Below are 24876 nucleotides of genomic sequence, written 5' to 3' on the forward strand. Positions count from 1 at the left end.
AGCAGTATCAGTTACCGTTGTTTCATTGTTATGGAAGGAGGAGATGTTTCTGGATGGAATCCCATATGCAGATCAGGGAGCAGGCTTTAAAAACAGAGGGCGGGAAGTAGCTCTTCCACCTTGTACAGAAGTTCTGCTTTGTTTTTGAAACTCGTGTGTGTGTGTGTGTGTGTGTGTGTGTGTGTGTGTGTGTTTTATCGGCTGAAACTTAAACAACTGAAAGAGCCCTACAAGGCAGAGGTCTAGGGAAGCCAGCCAGAGCAAAGAGAGCTTTGCAAACCACTTTTAATCACAATCAAGTGACTCTTATAAATATTTGCATATATGCCGCATCAAAGCCTCGTACGTTCATGTGATTCAGTCATGAAAGAAAAGGGGAAAGCAACAGGACCGCCGTGGCTTGTGGCTGCTTGGATTAAGGATGGGCAGAGCACCAGGAGAGAGCAGACATGCGGAGGAAGAGGGGAGCCCGCCAAAGTTTTAACAAACACGAAAAGAAATAAAAATAAATCTCTGGAACATTTATTGCCCCCTTTCGTTGGAAGGCTCTGGTTGGGGCTCTCAGCTTTCCCTCTCTCTGTGTGTGGATGCGAGATTGCAAAATAGTAAAAAAATCAACCCGGATGGTCTGACCCCCCTCCCCCGCCCAAATAACAAAGAGAAAGTTGTTTATGTCTCCCCAAAACAGGAAACATATTGAATTAGTTCCACTCACTTAGGATAGTCTATCAAAGAGTAGCTGATGTGTCTGCTCTCTAGCAGGGAAAGCTGCACTTGCAGTTGAAATGGACCAGACACACATCAGCAGGGATTCTCATCAAATCTGAAAGATTTCCAAAGGGCATAATAACAATAATAATTTGTTTCGGCATTGTTGTTCACGTGGAACCCTTGTGGACCAGCACTGTGGCACTTGGCTGCAATCCAGTGGGTCTTGTTGTTGTTTAGTTGTTTAGTCGTGTCCGACTCTTCGTGACCCCATGGACCAGAGCACACCAGGCACTCCTGCCTTCCACTACCTCCTACAGTTTGGTCAAACTCATACTGGTAGCTTTGACAACACTGTCCAACCATCTCGCCCTCTGTCGTCCCCTTCTCCTTGTGCCCTCCATCTTTCCCAACATCAGGGTCTTTTCCAGGGAGCCTTCTCTTCTCATGAGGTGGCCAAAGTATTGGAGTCTCAGCTTCAGGATCTGTCCTTCCAGTGAGCACCCAGGGCTGATTTCCTTAAGAATGGAGAGGTTTGATCTTCTTGCAGTCCATGGGACTCTCAAGCATCTCCTCCAGCACCATAATTCAAAAGCATCTATTCTTCGGCGATCAGCCTTCTTTATGGTCCAGCTCTCACTTCCATACATCACTACTGGGAAAACCATAGCTTTTACTATATGGACCTTTGTTGGCAAGGTCTAAGCAGTGGGTCTGAGCAGCTTCAAATTGTCACTAGAGGTGACTGTACCAGGAGACAAATTGAAGTGGTTGCTCCTTATGGGTGCCACCAATGACAAACTAGGAGACAGAGAAAGAACTTGGTGTGCTCTATCAGAAAGTACGAGACAAAGCCCAGTGGAGATAAACAACTGGAAAACCAGCGCAGTGTCGTGCTCCTGCACAGCTCTTGTTCCTTTCACAAGGTTTTTTTTTAACAGGAAAACTTTCTGGCAGATTGTGCCCCTTGCAGATTAGCATGCATTGGAGGGAAAGGGCCCATAGTAGGATATCAGCTGGATTTCTTCTTCAGGAGCGGTGACAGAACAAGTTGCACATGCTTGGGAAATTGCATTGTTGTCCCCTCACAGTTTCAGGCTGTGAATATAAGTAGTGTTAGCACCAGCATCAGTTAGCTGCTTTTAAATAAGTAGCAGTTTGAGCTATTATGTTTTGAGAGGGAAACTGTTAGAATTTAATTCATGTGTGCATGTGGATGGTGCACTCAACATCCCATTAAAACAGTAGTAAAAAAATAAATAAATCTTTTTTCTTGTCTGCCATTGCATCTGTAAGTGTTGTTCTGTGGAGTTTTTCCAAGTTTTGGTGAACTTTGGTTGCGGTGACTTTGCAGACTTCATAACTCCTGTTTAGTGTGGTTTGGGAGCTTCCACTTCAAATACTGAGCCAGAATCATAGTTGTCCAGGGCTTTGACTTCTTACTTGAGGTGTTTTTACCCCAGTCAGTTGAGATGGAACCATGAACATAACTGATACATATTTCCACAACAGATATCCGATTTCTGAGTTTAACTTTTAAATATTGTTTTTATGGTACCATTTTATGTATATTTGTTGTGAACCGCTTTGATGTTTTCTTTATGAATTTGTGTGTGTGTGTGTGTGTGTGTGTGTGTGTTTAGACCACGCGGGTGGTGTTGTGGTCTAAACCACAGAGCCTAGGGCTTGCCAATCAGAAGGTTGACAGTTCGAATCCCCGTGACGGGGTGAGCTCCCTTTGCTCGGTCCCAGCTCCTGCCCACCTAGCAGTTCAAAAGCACGTCAAAGTGCAAGTAGATAAATAGATACCTCTCCGGCGGGAAGGTAAACAGCGTTTCCATGTGCTGCTCTGGTTTGCCAGAAGCAGCTTAGTCATGCTGGCCACATGACCCAGAAGCTGTACGCCAGTAAAGCGAGATGAGCGCCACAACCGCAGAGTCGTCTGCAACTGGAACTAATGGTCAGGGGTCCCTTTACCTTTATATCTATCTATCATCTATCACCTATATCTATCTATCATCAGATGTAGCCATTTCCTTAGTAATCTGCTGTTGACTGTCCCAGGATCTTTAGAAGCTCCCAAGCCAGATGGACAGATGAACAGGTAGATAGTCATTTCCCCCATATATTCGTAGTCCACCTTTCCTGAGATGGAGCCCAAGGTTGGGTACATGTGGTTCCCAAGCTGTCATCCATCCACACACTGATCAAACCCATACCTGCTTAGATTCAGCAAGCTAGCAGCTCCATATGAATTCAAATCATACCCTGGGACAGATGGATGGCTGGTGCAAGAGATACCTGTCCATGAGCCAATCACTGTAAACAGCAGTGTTGAAAAAAGGGGGGGGGGTAAATGGATAAACTGGTAGGTTGGAAGAGAACCCACAGAACATATTTAAGGTGGATCAGAGAGAGGAGAGGAAATTCCGTTGCCCTGTCACTACGCTAGTGGAGCCACTTGACTGGATACTGCCCATGACATAAAGCAGCTGTAAAATCAAGAGTTGACTTTTACGCACTTTTGCACCTGAAGCAAAAAAGAGAGACAAAATTAACATGCAGAGGATGCATTTTGGTATTAGCTTCCTCAGTCAGCACCAAATCACATGTGTTAGTCATGCAACACTAATTCCGTATGAGCTGCACTGCTGCATTTCCAAACCTAAATTAAAGTGGCTGCTTTTAACCTCATAATTCACCAGAGCTGCTAGAACTGATGGGACTCCAATAACATCTGGAAGGCCAAACCTTTGACCTTACCTACTCCTGCTTTATAGCCTTAAATGATTTGGGTGTAAGTTATTTGGTTATGGGCCTTTATTGGTGTAGGTTTAAACAATAAAATTGTATAAAGGCATCCAAATACATTGATAATCCAAACACATACAATATATAAAAGACTAGATATCCACCATTGAATAAATCAGGCAACTTTGGATTTAGATTTAAAGATCTCAGCTAAATACCCTGAAACAATCTTGGTAGTTTGGGGAGTATCATCCCTCAACAAATAATTGGATTACAGACTCTTTGCAAATCAATATTTTAAGCTGTAAGGGAGCCACTAGGAAATCTCTGCGAAGGGTGTTGAGAAGAGGACAATCCAAAATTTTGTGATCCGGTGTTTTCTTACTACAGGAGCAGAATCTGTACTGGAAGGGGATTTTTTGAAAACTTCCAAACAAAACAGATGAGGGGAATGCATTTAGATGAGCTAGCTTAAAAGCTCTGTGATGCAATGGAGTATCTAAATTATAAAGGTAATTAGGCATTGCTCCATGGTGGGGCTGCAATCCTACGTAAGCAGATGAACATACAAAAGGCTGGGAGGGGTAGAGTTTTTGGATTTCATGGTCTAGCAGTCTCTGCTTGATGACAGAGAAGATTTGTGACTCATCCAATAGAAGAAGGGAATCTATTACAATCCTTATTTGCCTGAGTTTGAAGGTAATATCAGAAAAAAATGTAAAATTATGTGTATCTCTCAATAAAGAAGTTAGTAAACTTTCTGGGTCTGTATTAAAGTGATTTTTTTAAGCAGTATTTGAAAGTCATAATCCAGCCCCTAGATTCTAAGAGATGCTGGCATAACTCTGCACAAATAGCAAAACAGGAGATGTATTTTTGAACTCTTAGATTTTTTTTTTTTTGGAAAAAGGAGGCCTGTACACCCTCGACTTTGTTGTTAAAGTCAGTTATCCATAAAGGAGTTGCGAAACAGTTTTTGCACTATAGCCCCTAACCGCTGCAGGCAGACTACCATCAAAAAATAGAATTGTTTAATTCATGCTGCAGTGCATTTAGCTAAGTCGGTTATCCTGTTACGATGGGTCACCCATTTTAGATTGTAATAAAAGGTGATCCATTAGTCTTTAAAGCTTTTAACTTGTTTGATTTCTTGATCACCAATACACCATTCAGATGAATGCCAACTCTTTGAAAATACCAAGATCTTGGATTTTGAGTAATTAATCGCTAGGTGATTTCCTTGGCAGTAATGAAGGAACGCTTTTAGACATCTAAAAGCGCCCAACTCTGGTGCAGGAGAGGAGGACAGTGTCATCAGCATATAAAACTATGGGAACTGCCTTAGGTCCTAATCTAGGAGGGTGGCCATTCACATCAAGTAGATGTTGTTTCATTAAATAGATGTAGAGCAAGAATGCAGCTTTGTTTGACTTCTTTAGTAGTTGTAAAGCTAGGTGATAAGTGACCGTCCAGGGAAATCTTCACCTGACACATAATATTTGTATGCAGTTTTTTTTATCAAGAAAAGTATTCGGGGTTCTAGCCCAATAGCATTCAATTCCTCCCATAACAACCCCCTGGGTATCAAGTCAAAAGCACTTTACAGATCAATAAAAGCTAGATAGAACTTTCCCCTTTTGGATTTCATATACTTATCTGCTAAAAAGGCAAGTGAGAGACAGTGATCAATGGTTGATTTCTGTTTTGTAAATCTGATCTGTTTAGGGCCAATAATTCTGTTCATTTTAATCCAATCCAATAGATAGCGCTCTGTTTAGAGTAGATTATACTTATAGTGGACAGAAGACTAATAGGGCAATAATTACACAGCTGTCCAGGATCGCCTTTTTTCTTAAAATAAATTGGGATTATTACAGAAGTTAACCACGACTTTGTAACATTCTGTCCATGTCCAGGAATTTGGTGATCACCCCTTCGAATTGCGGGGACCATCTAATCCTTTTCAGAATACTATGGGAGGCCTGATCTGAGTTAGCAGGGTTCAAGATCTTATTAACTGGGCCGCATTGTATAGTCAGAAGTAAGGGGGCGTGTTCACTTTCTGTATGGACTCCAGTAGAAAAGAAGTTGACATCAGAATATAGGTTTAGAGCAGGCATGGCCAAACTTTGCCCTCCAGCTGTTTTGGGACTACAATTCCCATCATCCCTGACCACTGGTCCTATTAGCTAGGGATGATGGGAGTTGTAGTCCCAAAACATCTGGAGGACCACGTTTGGCCATTCCTGGCTTAGAGAATAGATAGAATACTCAACTACACTATGACCCCTTGTCGAGATAAAAGTAAACTCATCATCACCAGGTAAGTTATTCGGTCCATTTAAGATAACTGCATTATGGGCAGTACAAAAATCCATAAGTTTTAACTCCGCTCTATTACTTAATCCATCCTTAGAGGAGCAGGAAACAGACAATGGAGTAGGTATTATATCTATTCCTTGAAAGCGCAATTGGCTTGTCCCAATTAGCAGTTAGAATCATCTCATCTCCTGAGGGAGGGAGGTAGAAATTTACCAAAATTACCAGTTGATTATTCATAGTTATTAGGTAAGCTTGGGCTAATGGAGGATAAGTGCCAAAAGGAGTTGCATTGAATGGCAGGCCAGATCTGATTAAGATCAATAAGCCATCTTTGTGGAGACCTTTGGAGAATTGTCTATGAGCGGGTAGATTGTATGAAGAGAACCCAGCAATGTCACTAACCAGGTTTCTTGAAGTAATACTGTATACAATTGAATATACCCATCCCATCCAGCAATGTTCCAGGAGATGAGGTGAAGAATCTCAGTAGGGGCACCTGCTGGATGCCAATCAGGATCTACAGTTTGATCCAGAGGTCTATTCCTGAGGGACATTGTCATTTATTTGAGGGGCACAAGGAAGGGTTGGGTTAAGTTCCATATCCCCTGATATCAGATCTATCAGTGGGCTTTGCATTTTACAGATCAGTTGCGGGGATTCTTGGTTTTCAGGGAATAAAAACTTTGCACCATTGCTCTCTATTTGATGGGCCACTTTCACTTCTGTCAGCCTGCCAGCACTTGAAGATAGCAACAGAGGCCTCAAAGTGTCACCAAGTTTGTGGGTATGAGAGACAAAGAGAAGACCTTTTCTATGGTAGCCCCACATCTCTTGAGTCACGTTACCAACTGCAATTGGACAAGTTTTATTCCTACAACTATTTAGGAGACCCCTACAGAATCAGTTGTTTTTGTAGCCTTTCCCCTAAGTTGCTGTGTTTCCCTAATGCTAGTTTTGGTTATTGATAACTTTTGTCTTTCAGATTTTTAGGGTTGTGTGTTGTTACTGCATTATTGATCATGGCTTTGTTGTTCTAACCGTGTTTTCGTATACTTTTTTTAAAAAAAACTTGAGATAGTTTCCCCTGCTTTAAAGGAGTCTGAGAAACATTTTAAATAAATATAATTAATTCTGAATCCTTGACTGAGGAGCTCATAGTAATCGCTAGGTATTTTTGTTGTCAGTCTCTTTTGATCATGTTGCACGTTCTCCTTTACTAGTACTTAATTCAGAGAGATCCTTCAGAAAGCAGCTTTCCTCCCTATGGAATTCCAGATCTTTTTTTTGGGACATTTGAAACATTCTGGAATGTCAAGGGGTAGGACAGGGCAGTTTGGTGCAGGGAAATTATGTGCAGAGAAAGGCCTAATTCTTCCCTCCCTTGCCACTTCTGCAATCCTAATCACCTCTCCTCAAGGAACACTTCCTGTTTTAGAAATTGCCATGGAGACAATATTGCTCACTACCATCTAATATGACAATGGCTCTTAATCTAAAGTGAGGCTCACTTGAACATTAAAACACTTAACATTTTAAACCAGCAATTAATATTTAAGTATAGCTAGACAAATTGTTAAAAGAAGGAGTCTACATTATTGCTCGGATGCCCATCAGCGTGCAGAAATGATTTTTTCAGTTTCATGATGAAATACAACTGGTTATCCCCCCCTTCTTTAGAGGAGAGGGACTTTATTGCTTTGTGTAAAGTCTTAGATTTGTTATACAATTGTCTGTTTCCTTTCCTCTTCTTTGAGATTCAGTCGAAATATTTAAAAGACAAAACATATTGTCAAGAGTTTAGATATTTTTTTCCTCCAGACTTTTTTTCTTTCTTTCATAAAGCTACCCACAGCAAACTGCTTGTCATTAAATTCTATTTTCTTGGCAGTTGCTATTAAGCGTATGCAAGTCTGGAGTCATTTGTGAAACATCAGCTGTCATGAGTTTGTTCCAATTTATAATCATCCAGGATTTTCCACGTTGCTTTCAAAGAACAGGGTTAAATGCATGCCCCGAAAGAGAGTTGGAAATGGCTTGCTGATCTCTATTAATCTGCTGTTTCTATAATCAAACACATGTGTTTGTTTATCTGGTTAAATTGTTAATGATATCGAAATTGGCTGCTGGAAGCTGAATCATCCAGCAGACATTTCCGTCGCTGTTTCTTGAGTCTGCCTTGTGTTGTGGCCTGTAAAAGAACAATATATTCATAATTTTAAACCATTACACTAACTTCTTGCAGATCTCATCTCAACAAACCACCCCATCCCCTATTTTAGACGAGTGAGATTTGATGTCTCGGCGATGGAAAAAAACGCTTCCAACCTGGTGAAGGCAGAATTTAGAGTCTTTCGATTGCAGAATCCAAAGGCTCGTGTCTCGGAACAACGGATAGAACTGTATCAGGTAAAACTGTGGTGATCATTGCTATCTCATGACTGTTACCTGTGTGACCCTTTCTGCGCAATGTAGAGTTCGGCTGATTTTAATGTACGCTCTCTCTCAACAGGGAACTGTGAGAAATGTAGTTCATGTGAGGCAGGTCTGGGGATCTGCAACAGAATTCTCACTACCTCACCAAACTACAATTCCCAGGATCCTTTGGGAGAAGCCAGACCAATAAAAATAGTATAAAGCAGATCTAAGTTTGTAGTGTATGTATTAACATATTCAAGCAACTCTTGCACGTTTTCTGTCAGATATGAGAGAAATAGGAAGAACAACTTGAAAATGTATCCCAGCCAATTCAGTTTCACACTTACTTTAGAAACCACAGTTTAAGCCTCAGATGTGAAAACAACCATAGTCTGTTGAATTATTTTGATTGGAGCTCATGGTTTCCCTCTCACTGGGCTAGATGGGTCTTTGGTTTGATCCAGAAGGGATTGTCTTAGGTTCTTGGGAGCTGGAAAAGAAGGTTTCTCCTTAAGACGCTTTTACGGTAGAATTATAAAAGTGGTACCTCAGGTTAAGAACTTAATTCATTCTGGAGGTTCGTTCTTAACCTGAAACTGTTCTTAACTGAAGCACCACTTTAGCTAATGGGGCCTCCCACTGCCGCCGCGCGATTTCTGTTCTTATCCTGAAGCAAAGTTCTTAACCTGAGGTACTATTTCTGGGTTAACAGAGTCTGTAACCTGAAGTGACTGTAACCTGAAGCGTCTGTAACCCAAGGTACCACTGTATTAGGTGGACTGAAACTAAGTAGCTGTGTGAGTATTTTGCACTGGGTATTTTATTAAGGAACACTGCACTATATTATTGAAGAGATTCCCTTAACAGGGAAATGGTGGCGTCTTGTCAACCCAATGCATGCAGAAGGCCCCAGGTTCAAACCGCAGCATCCCCAAGTATGGCTGGAAGAGAACCCTTCCTCAAACCCTGGAGAGGTGCTGACACCCAACGTAGACAATGCTGAGCTAGCTATACCAATAATAGTACAGGGCAGCTCCTATATTCCTCTGCTTGAATAATACTTCATTCTTCACTTGTGTCTTTCTCCTGTTGGCATGGTGATAGCCCAGCACCCCTGAACAGTGAGGTTTAGGGTGTGCATGTCATAAGAATTCTGAACTAATATCAAACATAGTATTAATGAGGGCTGCACCCATAATATAAAAAGGTAAAGGGACCCCTGACCATTAGGTCCAGTCGCGGACGACTCTGGGTTTGCGGCGCTCGTCTCGCTTTACTGGCCGAGGGAGCCAGCATACAGCTTCCGGGTCATGTGGCCAGCATGACTAAGCTGCTTCTGGTGAACCAGAGCAGCACACAGAAACGCCGTTTACCTTCCTGCCTATTTATCTACTTGCACGTTGATGTGCTTTTGAACTGTTGGTTGGCAGGAGCAGGGACCGAGCAACGGGAGCTCACCCTGTTGTAGGGATTTGAACCACCGACCTTCTGATTGGCAAGTCCTAGGCCCTGTGGTTTAACCCACAGCGCCACCCGCGTCCCATAAAATACGTTTGCGTACACCAAATGCAATAAAGCACAATAGTCGTGGGGATTTGAGCCACTGACCTTCTGATTGGCAAGCCCTAGGATCTGTGGTTTAGACCACAGCACCACCCACATCCCTAAGTATAATAATATAAATACATATAAATAATGTCATACATTTATATTATACTCAGAACTATGCCCCACTGATTTCTACAGTTAAGCAAGGATGGGATCCCAGCTTTACAGCTGTGTCTTATAAACATTTACTCAGAAGCCAGTCCAGTTCTTATTCCCAAGGACATGTGCTCAGGATTGCAGCCTTAGTTTGTTAAAAATCAGAGCCGAAAGCTGGGTGGAGTCTTTATCTCATCCTCAACCCGTCTGACCCCATTTTGTCGTCTTTGATTATTGATGCTGCTATACATTCCTGGGAGTTTGTTTTATTTTTGTTTCTAACCATTCCGTCACTTAACTGACTTTAAAAAAAGAAGAAGCATTGACTCACTTGTTTGTTTGTTTAACACGTTTATACCCCACCCTTTAGCAAAAATAAAAATAAGAAAGACTCTTAGAGCATCTTACAAAAATCAGTACTAGATTAATCTCTGCCCTCTCAGGCTCACAATCTAAAAAGACATGGCACATAAGGAAAAAGGAGTGGGTGGGAGGAGGAAAAAGCAAGCTCCAGAACAAGTGCTTTCAACACAGTTATATAGTTTTATTCAAGCAGATTTTGGCCGTCTAAAGTAGCAGCTCCTTGCCAGTGTCAGTGGTTGTCTTTCCCATGATAAAGCACAGTCCCTCCCTGACGCACTCTTCCTACGCCCTCTTCAGATCCAGGAGCAGAGTCGGTGACAGTGTCCAGGCCAGGAGGGCAGTTCCTGCCATACATTTCTTGCCTCAGACAGCTATTGTGACGGTATTTAGAGTTCTCCCTCATGGGAGTTTGATGGAGTTACCCTTCCTCTCTTGCCGATGTCTGTGGCACTTCATATATAGTGAACTTGCATCTTCATATGCAATTCAGTTAAATCAGAGTGCTGAGATTTGAGACGGATTAGTGCTGAGATCTGAGACACGGGTGGCACTGTGGTCTAAACCACTGAGCCTCTTGGGCTTGCTGATCAGAAGGTTGGCGGTTCAAATCCCCGCAACCGGGTGAACTCCCGTTGCTCGGTCCCAGCTCCTGCCAACTAGCAATTCAAAAGCACGCCAAAAAGTGCAAGTAGATAAATAGGTACCACTCTGGCGGGAAGTTAAACAGTGTTTCCATGCGCTGCTCTGGTTTCGGTGTTCCATTGCACCAGACGCGGCTTAGTCATTCTGGCCACATGACCCAGAAAAACTGTCTGCAGACAAACGTTGGCTCCCTCAGCCTGTAAAGTGAGATGAGCGCTGCAACCCCAGAGTCGTTTGCGACTGGACTTAACTGTCAGGGGTCCTTTACCTTTTTTTTTAGTCCCCCCGAAACCAGCAACAGGGACACAGCATTTTCAGCTTAACTTCACTGTGATTTTTCATGTGTTTTGTGTTTAGCCATTTCCCTCAAACGACGTCTGTGAAATGATTAATTGAAATTAGGAGCCTGCCTTATGTTCTTACATCTTCAACCAGATAATAATAATAACACCACCACCCCTGAGCTAATTCATATAATTTAAGCCCTTTGTTTCGAAACCTGTTTTCTGCTTGTGTTTTCTGTTTCCTTTACCACATGGCTGCCAGGTTTCAGACTACAGATTGTTGATTATATTCTGTGTTGTTATAATTCACCACCATATGAGATACCATTTCTATTTTTATGTTTCAGACACGAAAACATATTGGGTTATCTTGGCTTCGGGGAGGGGTGAGGACAGGGGGTGACTTTGGTAAGCTCTGGGGGGGGGGTTGGCTTTGGGGAGGTAGGGGATTTGTGTGGATAGGTAGGGTTGGCAGGCAGGAAAGCAGGGGCACAGCCCCTGGTGTGTGTGAAAGAGTCAGCGACTTTTTAGTTGGATATAATAAAACTCGATTTAAAATTTGCATTCCACTTTTCCAACGAAGTGTTGAGTGACTCGCAGTAATGACAAGTGTTAACAATTAGCAAACGTTTCAGTCAATACGATCATAGCCTGAACTGAATATGGAAGTGATCAAGAATGAGACCATCTCATGGTTTATTCATGGACTCTAATACCGGTTTACTGTCTGCAAAAAGCCACTTGCAGTTGCCATCTCGGCCTGTGATAAATGTGCTCAGATGATTTATTTTACCACTTCCACATTTATTTGAGACTGGAGAAGCGGCAATTCCATGGATGGAAAGTAATCCTAGAATGCGGATGTGTGAATGCTAGTCCTTCCAAATAGGGACCGTTTGTGTACAGTCCCATTGAGTACTGTACATACATCATCAGGCTGCAACGAGATGTTATGACAATCACCAAAAACAGTGGCTATGTCTCCTTTTCCCTCCAGTAATGTTTAGTAATTTATATTATTTATTCCTTATCTAGAGTTGTAGACCACCCTTCATCACTTATAATGATCTCAGGGCAGTTTCCAGAATATCATAAAATAAACATCATTTAAACACACACACACATACACCCCAGTTAAAACTATCATTAAAATTGCAGTTAATGCTAAATGCTGCAGCCCAATTGCTGACAGGAATAAGATTCTGTCAGCATATTACACCTTTGTTCAAAGATCTGCTGTTTTGTTACAGGGCCAAGTTGAGTGTTTTACTATTGGTATATAAAGACGTGCCTTCTCAACCAATTTCAGCCTGCAGAACTTGCCCTTTTACAAGTGCCAAATAATGTTCATTCCACATTTTCAAGGAATCAGTCTGTAGACTGTGTCAGCACCTAAAACCATTTTAAAGCCTAACCAGACATATGAATTAGTTACCTGTATTCATTCTCAACATTTTACCAATTTTATTTTTGTTTTAATGTTAATTGTTTTAATGATGATTATTTTATGCATATTTGGTTTTCTAATAGTTTTTGTGGATTTTAGCTGTGTATTATTTGCAATTTTATTATGCACACCCCTTAAATTTTTTTTTTAAAAAAACAACACCCCAGAGCATCCTAAAATTACTGAAAACAGAAAGCAGCTTCGCTGGTTTATGCCTGGTAGAATAGAAATGTTTTCCCTTGATGGTGGAAATCTATCAGGGTCTGTAGTCTGCTCTTTTGGCAGTAGGGTGTTCCACAACAGAGGTAGCTGTTGCACATGTCACAACACAGTGGGACAAGCTTAACAGTGAGACAAGGACCCGGGATGGATGATATAGGAGAATGTGTCTCAAGAAACATGCCTGCCATGACATCATCATGCTATGCCATGACATCATCGCCAATGTGTTTCACAGTCATCAGCCAATGAAGCAGATTTAGCAGGAGACTGTTGTGTTGGCAGCCATATTTCAGTCCCAATATGTCATTCTAGCCTCAGAGCTACATAGCATTGTTGTTAAGGAATCATAGAAGGGACCCAAGGGTCATCTAGTCCAGCCTCCATGATGCAGGAATCAGCTGAAGCATCCAAGACAGAGAGGTGGCCACCCAAGCTCTGCTTAAAACCCTCCACTGAAGGAGAGTCCACAACCAACCGAAGAGATCCATTCCACTGCCGAACAGCTCTTACTGATGGAAAGTTATTATGGATGTTTAGTTCCTTTCTTATAATGTGAAGCCATTGGTTCGGGTCCTACCCTCTGCAGCAGGAGAAAACAAGCTTGCTCCATCCAGGCAGGGTGCACAGAATTCCCCTGTCCCTCATAACAGTAAGCTGTCCAGTGGAAACCGAAATGTATTAAAGAGCCTTCCTGTGTTTGTCTCTTCCCATTAACGGGAGTTTACCGTATAGTTAAAGCTATGGTTTTCGCAGTAGTGATGTATGGAAGTGAGAGCTGGACCACAAAGAAGGCTGATCGCCAAAGAATTGATGCTTTTGAATTATGGTGCTGGAGGAGACTCTTGAGAGTCCCATGGACTGCAAAAAGATCAAATGCATCCATTCTGAAGGAAATCAGCCCTGAGTGCTCACTGGAAGGACAGATTCTGAAGCTGAGGCTCCAATACTTTGGCCACCTCGTGAGAAGAGAAGACTCCCTGGAAAAGACCCTGATGTTGGGAAAGATGGAGGGCACAAGGAGAAGGGGACCACAGAGGACGAGATGGGTGGACAGTGTTCTCGAAGCTACCAGCATGAGTATGACCAAACTGCGGGAGGCAGTGGAAGACAGGAGTGCCTGGCATGCTCTGGTCCATGGGGTCACGAAGAGCCGGACACAACGACTAAACAACAACATAAGAGACTGTACTCAACATAAGTTCTAACAAAAGACCAAGACTTTAGGTAATATAAGATGGATAAAAGTCCTTTAAAAGGGGGAAGGGGGAGGGAAATAAAATGATTAAACAAACAAGCTCAAGCATCCACCAGTGTCTCTTGCTATGTTTTGAAAGATTGATGCCAAATGCGGGATTTATTGGAATTTGATCAGATAAAAATTTGAATGTTGTGGGAATGTCTTTGAACCCGTCGACTTGGCGGCCCCTTTGGTAGCCTTCACTACATCTTTATTTTATTACGGTGCTTCTGTATTTAGAAATAAACCTCTGCTCCCATTTTTCCTTTTTTTCTTTTTATGAAAGGGCATCCTGAAAGGGTACCCCTGGCAGAGTAGGACAAGCTGTGGGGTGGAGGGAGGAAGCAGAGCGGGGCACAAATCCTATCCGTTGTTTGGAGTGGTTGCAGCGAGATTGTTTTTATGGCAGTTTATTAGCTACAGACTATAAAACAATAACGTGTTCAAATGACTTCCTATGGAAACAGTGCCATGTTTTGGTAACACATCATAAAGCATCATGAGGAATGGAGCTGAAATTCTGGGTTTTATTACTACTGTTATCTGAGGCTTTAGCCTGCTTAGGTACCTGATAGGCTGCTGCAAGGGAGGAATGCGATGATACAGGGAAGGAGGAGGAGAGGGGGACGCATTGAGCTGCGCTGGGCTTCCAGCGGCAGCTCGGACCCCAGGGGGGGCATTATATTACAAGGAAGGACTTGAGGCAAAAGGTTTAAGGCATTTTTCTGCTCTCAGTTACACTGGTGTGGGTTTCGGATCACCAGATTCCTTCAGATCCTGCTCAAATAAAGACGGGAAGAGACCGCTCAGGAGGAGCATGATTGTGTGATGGGCTCCACAAAGAGCAGAATAAGGTGGAATAGTTTGGTGAGTGGGTGTTGTAGAATGGACTGTACCACTCTATGCTGGGAGTGGGTGGGGACCATATTTTTTTGAATTCTCCCCTGCACCAGCAAGGAATGGACTGGCTAGATGCAGAGGAGTGGTGAGAGGTAAAGGTAAAAGATCCCTGGACGGTTAAGTCCAGTCAAAGGCGACTATGGGGTTGCGGCACTCATCTCAGCTTTCAGGCTGAGGCAGCTGGCATTTGTCCACAGACAGCTTTCCGGGTCATGTGGCCAGCATGACTAAACCACAGCAGGATGCCAGAAGCGCACAGCAGGAAACCAGAGCACACATAAATGCCATTTACCCTCCTGCCGCAGTGATACCTGTTTATCTACTTGCACTGGTATGCTTTTGAACTGCTAGGTTGGTAGGAGCAATGGGAGCTCACCCCGTGGTGGGGATTCGAACCGCCAACTTTCCGATCAGCAAGCCCAAAAGGCTCAGTGGTTTAGACCACTGCGCCACCCGCTGGTGGGGGGCACCAGCTGGGGAACCCACAAAGAAGACGGCTCAGAGCCAGGGGATCGGTGATGGGTCAACGATGAGTGGTCAGAATCTGAAGAAGTAACAGGGTTTAGTGAGCAGGAAGAGGCTGTGGCAGAGGGCAATCCAGAATCAGAGGCAGAAGTGCGGGCTGGAGCGGAGGGCAGCCAAGAGGCAGAGATGATACAGGCTGCTGAAGAATAAGCCCTCTGGAATAAGTTACCAGCTGAAATTAGACATGCTATACAGGGGCCTTGTTTATTGACATCTGTCTAGAAATCAAGATTGCTGGTTGCACCCATTGATCATCTTAAGTGTTTGCTGCTATTGCTCCTTAAGATATTGGTGTTAATACAGCTGTGAGACTTTGCAACTGTCCACAGGATTCCTCTTGTGTAGCCTCACTTGTTTGTCACCAAAATGCTGATGACTAGGCTCTGTCTCTTGGCTTCATCCTGCAGCAAATGTATGTGACTTAGAGGAAAGCCAAGACAGGATTGTGCAAGAGCCATTCCACACCAGGCTTTATATTGGGCATAAAATCTAGCATCAAATTATTACCCTAGTTTATTTATTAATTCTCATGTTGGGATGCGATGGCGCTGAATGCTGACCTCCAAATATTGGAAGAGGTGTGTCAATCGGCATCCCTGAAAAACAAAACAAAAAAGAGGGCTTGCTCTGGTTTAGTGGCTTTGCCTTCTATGGCTTGATGTTTTAATAAAACCTACCACGCCTCAGGCGAGCTACAGCTAAATGCTCGTGCCTTTTTTTGCCGAGGTTTATTTGTTTTGCTTTGCATGACATCTTCGTTCCTGACAATCTCGACATCTCCCTCAACTTCAGGAAATTGCACCGAGCATTTCGGCATTTTCCTGGGGTGAAGCTTTGTTTGTCTGTTTTTTGCTTGACGGTACTGAGACCGCTTTGTGCTGAACTGTAAAGTGAAGAAGACAGAAACAAGGGCGAGTTGTTGGGAAGCCTTCCCAGCTTTGTAGACATTATTTTGCTCCGCTAGCTAGATCAGAGGTAGCAGCCAACCAATGTGGTGGCCTCCAGATGTTACTGAACTGCATCTCCCATCATCCCTGACCATGGGCCATGCAGGCAAAGGATGATGGGAGTTGGGGTCCAGCAACAACATCTGGAGGGCATAATATTGCCTACTCCAAAGCCAGATGGTTAGTGACTTCTTTGCAATGTATTCCCACAATCGATAACTCATTCCATTACCATGAGATTATCCTGCAACATGATTAAGGAAAATGTTTTGCATGGATCTCCACTTGTTGTTTTGGTACCAGATTATGGAGGTTAGTGAGAAATAATCTAGTCCACACTGATGTCATTTGGTATTTATTTGATTAATTATCAGTTTCAGCAAATTTATACAGTACAGTGGAACTCACATACAGAATCTGTTCTGGAGGTCCGTTCGTGAGTCAATCCGGGCTGCTGGTAGAAGCGCCATTCTGCGTGTGTGCAGACAGTAGCAGCCACTTCTGAGCATGTGCAGATGGCAGAAGCCGCTTCTGCACGTGCGTGAATCGTGGCAAACCCGGTATTTACTTCTGGGTTTGCTGCGGTCACAATTTGAATTGTTCGCGAGTAGGGGCAGTGGTAAGTCGAGGTTCTGCTGTTTTGTACAATGAAGATACAAAGGACAAAATTTGTTAAAATGTATTGTTAAACCAGAAGAGCTTACTTCAAATGCCTGTTGAAATCTTTAAAAGTCTTCATCAGACACCTGGTGTTCAAAAGGAAGGGGACCTGTCCAGAGGCACCAGCTTCTCGGGATTACTGAGGGGGCCCTGATGTCACGCATGGAGGCAGAGGGTGGAACCAAAAGCCCTCTGAACAGTGTGGGGCCCAAAGTGCCTCTGCCCCCAGGAACTAGCACCTACGGTAGAGCTTTTCAAACTGTGTGTTGCGCGACACGTTAGTATGTCATCTGCAGTGTGTAGGTATGTCACACAAATGCTCTCCGCACTCCTCCTGGGGCTAGAAAGGGTTCGTTTCACTTCCGGTTTGCTAGTAAAACTGAATTACTGTGTCATGAAATGATGCAAAACTGAATTACTGTGTCTCAAAATGATGCCTGTCCAGAAAGTGTCACCAACTTGAAAAGTTTGGAAAGCTCTGACCTCTGGACCTGTGTGATCACAGCCGGGAGAGAAATCCAGAGAATTAGGCCCACAAATTTGAATAGGCAGTTTCTGGTGGATTTGTGCTGTGTGTCTGACCCATGAGAGACTACTAACAGAGATTCCCCTGAATATCTCAGTGATCAGGCAGGGATATAAGGCACCAAACAGGCCTTATGATGTCCTGGACCCAAGATTTGACCTTGAACTTGGCCCGGTAACATATGAGCAGCCCGTATGATTGTGTTACTGATGTGCTATGGTTGTTGAAGTACCACTGCCTACATTTTCTGCCACACAGGTAGTTGTCATGTGTAAGGATACAGCCTTGCAGTTGCAACCCCTCCTCATTCTTTATTGCTCTCCACACTTTCCATATACCTGCCCCTTAAACACACTCTTTGGCAATATCGAGAGTTATCATTTCCAAAATAGGCTAAAATTAGACAGTGTAGTGTTGTAGCCGGCAATGAAAATGGGATATTGTTGGCAAATGTGGCTCTTTGATCAGACTGTCCGCTCCAGGAAAAAGACTGACACAGAACAGTTCTGTATATGCAGTGTTACCCTTGCAGATAGCAGGCCCTGAAGTATATTATTCATAACAGCCAGCATTAAGAGCTGGCAGTGAAAAGATGGGGCACCCAAAGAAAGAAATGAGCTGTGGGTGGGGACAGGAAACCCACCAGCCCATTGTAGTTTGTCAACAGATCTCTGCACACATTGAAAACCATTTCTCACAGTCATGAGGGCTAGTAACACTCAATTTTTAAAAACATGTCTGGTTTTTACTATTGTTCAACATGGGTGCAGAGGATGGAAGCAACCCTGTTGTGACTGTGTGAACTAATGTGGCCAAGCCATAATTGGGTTTGGTCTGTGTCTGCAGCATGTACTCTTTATTTGCAAACTTGCATGATGAACGTGCTTGGCAATTTCTCAGGAAGCGGATCACAGAACTATAGGCTTTAAAACATTTGGCAAGTCATATGTACCTTTTGTATTTTGGCAAGAACTCTGCACCTCGTACAATAGTTTATAAGGACCACATTCTGCTCTCAATTATTGCCAGATCCAAACCTTGTTGAAGCCAAGGGAAAGACCCCTGTTGGCTTCCGTGGCTGCAATGCCATTCCCCTTTGCAATCACACACCATTACGCAAGGCTGGCCGACAGAAGAGCAGGACGTGGAGGGTTTGGCAGGTAGGCCTGGTTGCCTAAAAAGGCCGGCTTGAACCCCTGTTGAACGACGTCCATGCAAAATGTGCTGGAGTGGCTTTGCAGTAAGTGATGGACAACCTGAGTCACTTTCCCAGAAGAGAGAAGCAAACGCATAGGATTAGTTGACACCAGAGCTGAAACCTCAAGTTTCTCCCCTCCTTCCATGAAACATAAATGGTTCTCTCCCACCCCCGCTTTATCTTCACAACAGCTGGGATAGTTTGGGTGGTAGAGCATGAGACTCTTGATCTCAGGGTCATGGTTCATGTCCCACGTTGGACAAAGTATTCCTGCATTGCGGGGGGTTGCACTAGATGGTTCCTTCCAACTCCACACTTCCATGATTCTAACCCTCTGAGGCAGGTTAGGCTGAGAGATAGAGACTGGCCCAAGGTTATCCAATGGGCTTCAGGGCTGAGTGGGCAGCTGAACCAGGATCTGCTCCCATCATAGTCCAGTGCTCCAACCACTGCAACCCAGGTGTGGTATGGGCCAGGCTTTAGCAGTTAAGATGGTAGATGAAGGTACTAGCAAGTTAAACTTACCAATTTTGTTTTGAACACGTTTTCCCCACCCCTGTGCGTATAAAATCTGTTTATGTGTTTATGGTGTGACCGATGTAACTTAGAAGTCAACTTGTAGTTGAAAGTTGCATTCATGTCTTTATCGATGACTCTGGGTTCAGAAGAGCATACCTGGGGATTTTTGCTCACCTTAGTGACCTTAAGGAATGTACAGCCGAACTCTGTATTCTCATCATACACTGCTCACAAATAGTCGGTTATATAACCAAGTAAGCATCACCATAGGCTAGTCACACTTCTCTGAAGTCTCTCAGCCTCACTCACCTCACAGAGTGTTTGTTGTGGGGGAGGAAGGGAAAGGAGATTGTTAGCCACTTTGGAGACTCCTTAAGGGGAGTGAAAGGCGGAATATCAAGTCCAAACTCCTCCTCCTCCTCTTCCTCCTTCTCCTTCTCCTCCTCCTCTTCTTCTTCCTTTTCCTCTTCCTCTTCTTCTTCTACAGTATAGGTTTTGGAGGTTTGCATGAGGTCATCATTTTGTACTTTGGGTGTGAGACAGAGGGAGGGGTGGTGGTACCCATAATGGTGGTTGTGGGTAGGGGGATGGGGCACTAAGGTGGAGATACTATGTGGGGAGACTCAGATGCCTACAGGCCATCCCATTAGGCAGGTACCTTGTGGAATGGCTGCTGTGCCTTCTGGCCTGCTAGTATTCTATTGGTTCACAATGAAGTCTTACGCCTCCACCTTTTGATTGTAGATGAAGGAGATGACTTGGCATGTATTACTGAGATCTAGATGGAACTGATCTAACCCAGCTTTGCCCACATAAGTACTTGGTACAGCACCAGTTTGTTGCCCTTCCTTTATTCAGCTTTAAAGTACAGTGGTACCACGGGTTAAGAACTTAATTTGTTCTGGAGGTCCATTCTTAACCTGAAACTGTTATTAACCTGAGGTACCACTTTAGCTAATGGGGCCTCCTGCTGCCGCCACGCCGCTGCTGCATGAATTCTGTTCTCATCCTGAAGCCAAGTTCTTAACCTGAGGCACTATTTCTGGCTTAGCGGCGTCTGTAACCTGAAGTGTCTGTAACCCGAGATACCACAGTATCTTATTTTGGTATTGCATCGTATTGCAGTTGTAGCCACATAAGACGGGAAATTTGCATGCATGGATGTTGCACTTTTCCCTGCAAGTTAAAACGTGTCAATGCGACACTGGCAGCGCAGGTCAGGATTGCCAGTTTTACAAGCAAAAGCACTGGGCAAGTTGGGATGTCACAACAATCCATGGTTTATCTTGACAAGAGCGAGCAGCTGTGGGCCTTGGGTTGGTGTGTTCTGTTCCCCACCTCCTCTTCCAATGCAGTCATGAGGCAGAGGTGGGAAGGTCTTGTTTCCTTTTTAGATTTCATTTTGCCTGAATCCGACAAACTGTGGTTTGAAATTAGCCTGCTTTAACAAACCACGGTTAAAATTAGGGTTTGGACAGCACACAAAAGTATGGTTAATTTTTAAAAAATGGAAGTCAGAGACCCCGACTCACTTTGTCTCTTTCCTATCAGTGTGCTGTAATGGTTAGCTACGGTTTGGGAGACTAGGGTCTAAATCCCCACTTGGTGACCTTGGGCTAGTCACTTCCTCTCAGCCCAGCCTACCTCACAGGGTTGTTGTAGAGATTAAATGAGAAGGTGGGGAACCATGTATGCCTTGAGTTCCTTGGAGAAAAAGATGGGATGTAAATGAATGAACCATGGTTCAAACTGTTAGTACTATTTGCCTCAGCTGATCACTGGACAGGGGAGTATCTAGCCCATGAAAGGCATTTCCCAATCCCTGTGCAATGCAAGCCTGGCACCTTGGCAGTCACCTGGGCACCTGCCACTAAATCTGGCTCTGGGCAATGGAAAATGGTATCTGGGCAGAGATGCTAGTACACTGTTAAAGCTAAGCAGGTCATGTCTTAATGATGGACATTCTGCTAGTAAATAAATCAGTGAAAGCAAGACTAGCGTTTTTATTTTCCAAGATCTTATTGAGTCACATTGTGGAGAATTTTATATGCTTTTTGAAAAACTAACACACTCTGGGTTATATCAGAAATACGTAAAGCAGGTCAACACAAGTAAAAGAGGATGTAGTCTGGGTTTGAAATGTGCTTTTATTTTCCTCCAGTGTCCCGGCAATGATGAAATTCTAACCCACTTTGCTGTGGTTTGTAGTAACTTCTGGCTTTCAAAGCCTGGATGTCAGTTCTGTTACCTCTTTGTAATGCACAGAGAGATAGAGCCAGGAGGGAAACAGTTCTGGGATGAGCAAAGAATCTTGGAGCCATGAGTTAAAGCTACTCTGATCTTTAAAACCCTAACCTTCCTGCCATATTCATTTGCAACACAGGGACATACGCAGCAGCTCAGATGAAAAGCAGGATGCCACCAGGTCTGGTTGCAACATCAAAATTTGCAGGCTCAATGTTGGAATCCAATTTCATTCAATGTATTTATATCTATATCTACTGTATGTGATTGTTGTTACCTGTTGAGTGCTGCAATTATTTTCTGTACCATTGCCAATCTTCTTTTGAACTAGTTTTGAGCTAGTTTTTCTTCTCAGTGAAATCCTGAAAGCCCATAACCAACAGAATGTATGTTGTCTTTTCTCGTTTGCAGGTTCTGAAAACCAAAGATCTAACATCACCTATGCAGCGCTACATTGATAGCAAGGTAGTTAAAACCAGAGCTGAAGGCGAGTGGCTATCTTTCGATGTAACTGATGCAGTACACGAGTGGCTCCACCACCGAGGTGACCATATCCTAAGCCTTTGATCATTTAGAGCCTGCCTATGCTAAATCCAAATGGTTTCAGGTCTGCACTGGATCTAAAGGCAATTTCCCCTTCCTTCCCTTATGTTTTGCAGACAGGAATCTTGGATTTAAGATAAGTTTACACTGTCCATGTTGCACGTTCGTGCCTTCAAATAATTATATCATCCCAAATAAAAGTGAAGAGCTAGAGGCAAGATTTGCAGGTAATGACAAAGCATAAAAATTAAAATTGTTATGTGATAAGTAAGAGGAGTTTTTACAGTACATGGAAAATACAAAAACCCAGTTCATTGAAAAGATTGAGCTCTGTGTGTTTATTGTGTGTGTGTGTGTGTGTGTAGACAGAGAGATCTTGGTCTCCTTCCTGAAAGAAAGGATTTCTCCAGTGCCGCTAAGAGGGAATGCTCATGGTAACACTAAAGTTTATTGAAGCCAAATATTGTTTGGATGATAACTGGGATTCCCCAGAAGCGTGATGCAAATCCCTGACCGGCTCCACACCCAAATCCAAGTGGATTCGTCAACTGAATCAAGTGGGAGCAAGTGGGTCGTGGTTATTGAGTATAGTGGTGCCTCGCAAGACGAAAAGAATCCGTTCCGCGAGTCTCTTCGTCTTGCGGTTTTTTCGTCTTGTGAAGCAAGCCCATTAGCGGCTTAGCGGATTAGCGCTATTAGCGGCTTAGCGGATCAGCTGATAAGCGGCTTAGCGGATCAGCTGATTAGCGGCTTAGCAGATCAGCTGATTAGCAGCTTAGCGGATCAGCTGTTTAGCGGCTTAGCGGATCAGCTGTTAAGCGGCTTAGCGGATCAGCTGTTAAGCGGCTTAGTGGATCAGCTGATAAGCGGCTTAGCGGCTTGGGAAAAAGGGGGGGAGGAAAAAAACCCCGCAGGAACTCGCAAGACATTTTCGTCTTGCGAAGCAAGCCCATAGGAAATTCGTTTTGCGAAGCACCTCCAAACGGAAAACCCTTTCGTCTAGCGGGTTTTCCGTCTTGCGAGGCATTCGTCTTGCGGGGCACCACTGTACTAGCAAATGAGAACAAAGGAAATATTTGTGGATAGGTTTTTTTTTTAAAAAAACCAACTGCAATCCACAAGAGCGTTTCAGGGTGGAATACATTGGAATTAAAAATCCATCTTGCAACAATAAAGGAACCCATAAATCGATTTAACAAAAAATTACAACAAAATTGAGAGGAATGAAACTCAGTGATAATTTAAGTTGCCTGAGAAAGCAAGATGAAGGGTCCCCATTCCGTTGTCCATCTTAAATCAAGCCCTCACCTCTGAGTTTGCTGCTTTTGTTTACAGGATCTCAAATACAGTAATGGGATCTGGAAGGATGAGTGTGTGCTTGTGTACAGAGATTGGTTGTTGTTTTTCCTTTAGTGATGATACCTGAGTGGGTTTCAGTATGCTGTCAAAATTTATTTCCTGTTACCTTCTAGTGCAATCTAACTACAAATCAGTGAGTCAGACTATTGTTTTCAGCCTTAGACTGCAGTCCTAAGCATACATATTAGGATGTAAGTCCTATTGTGCTCAGTGGGACTTGATTCTAAGTAAGCATGCTTAGGATTGGACTGCACAGCATTTTTAGCTTAGATTAGTAGAGTGTATCAGAAGTGTAGAGTTAATATTTGAGTTAAATAAATATCTAAATGCATGTTGTACTGAAATAACTGCGAAAGAAAAAAATATATATTGTATTACAACTGACTAAATGACTAATCATGAATGCAGATGAAGTTTATGATATAGTTCATCTCCTGGCATTGCTATGTGCTGAAATTGCATTTTATTTTATTTTATCTGATCGAGGGCAGAATATGTGTTCAGTTTGGATACTTCTCCAAACCACAACTTGACAGATTAGGAACATGCCATGGATTCACACAGCCTCTATCTTCTGTTGTACACCAGTTCCAACTTCCATTTCTGGGTTGTTCTAACCATAGTTTGCCATGATATCCTATGCCAAACCATGATTAGTGCTAACCTATAAAGCATGGTTTACAAGCACATTTCAAAACATGGTTTGGGGCTCAGCATTAACCATAGTTTCTACAACTCGGACATCATACTATAGTAAAATAAAGAGTGTTGGTGTGTGATGAAGGAAGGCGATGCTATAGAACTCCCCAAACAAAGGTTTGGAAGGTTGTCTCGAAGGAGCCACAGCAATCAACATAATGAGAACTTCTTTTGAAATTTACAACTCGGACATCATACTATAGTAAAATAAAGAGTGTTGGTGTGTGATGAAGGAAGGCGGTGCTATAGAACTCCCCAAACAAAGGTTTGGAAGTTGTCTCGAAGGAGCCACAGCGATCAACATAATGAGAACTTCTTATGAAATTTACATATGCATATCAGCATGCGATAAATGCTCCCACCCAATGCCAGTGCCCTATGATGATTTTTTTCTGTGGTTCGAGTTTCTTGTAAAAAGTTGGTTTATATAATTTGTTCCAGAAGAGCAGCACAATATTTATTACCAAAATGTATTTTTTAAAGGTATTGATGACTACTACACATATCCCAGTGGTGAGAAATCTTTAAAGCCCAGTAGGAAAAAAAACAGTGGGAAGACCCCACATCTTCTGCTAATGTTATTGCCCTCCTACAGAGTTGAGTCGCAACAGTCCAGTCGGCGGAGGAAGCGTGCTCTAGATGCTGCCTATTGTTTTAGGTA

At 43.2% G+C, this 24876-nt stretch overlaps 1 protein-coding gene across 1 annotated transcript in view; it reads left to right on the forward strand.

Moving 5' to 3' along the window:
* TGFB2 (transforming growth factor beta 2) overlaps positions 1-24876 on the forward strand; it is an 81776-nt gene that overhangs the window by 50824 nt on the left and 6076 nt on the right. The window contains exons 2-5 of the mRNA XM_081904240.1: positions 8024-8187; positions 22026-22158; positions 22274-22384; positions 24699-24873. Coding sequence (XP_081760366.1) covers positions 8024-8187; positions 22026-22158; positions 22274-22384; positions 24699-24873 — 583 coding nt within the window. The remainder of the gene's footprint in view (positions 1-8023; positions 8188-22025; positions 22159-22273; positions 22385-24698; positions 24874-24876) is intronic.

This window comes from Podarcis melisellensis (genome assembly GCF_964234715.1).
Source record: "Podarcis melisellensis genome assembly, chromosome: 3".
In the NCBI taxonomy this organism is placed as follows: domain Eukaryota; kingdom Metazoa; phylum Chordata; class Lepidosauria; order Squamata; family Lacertidae; genus Podarcis; species Podarcis melisellensis.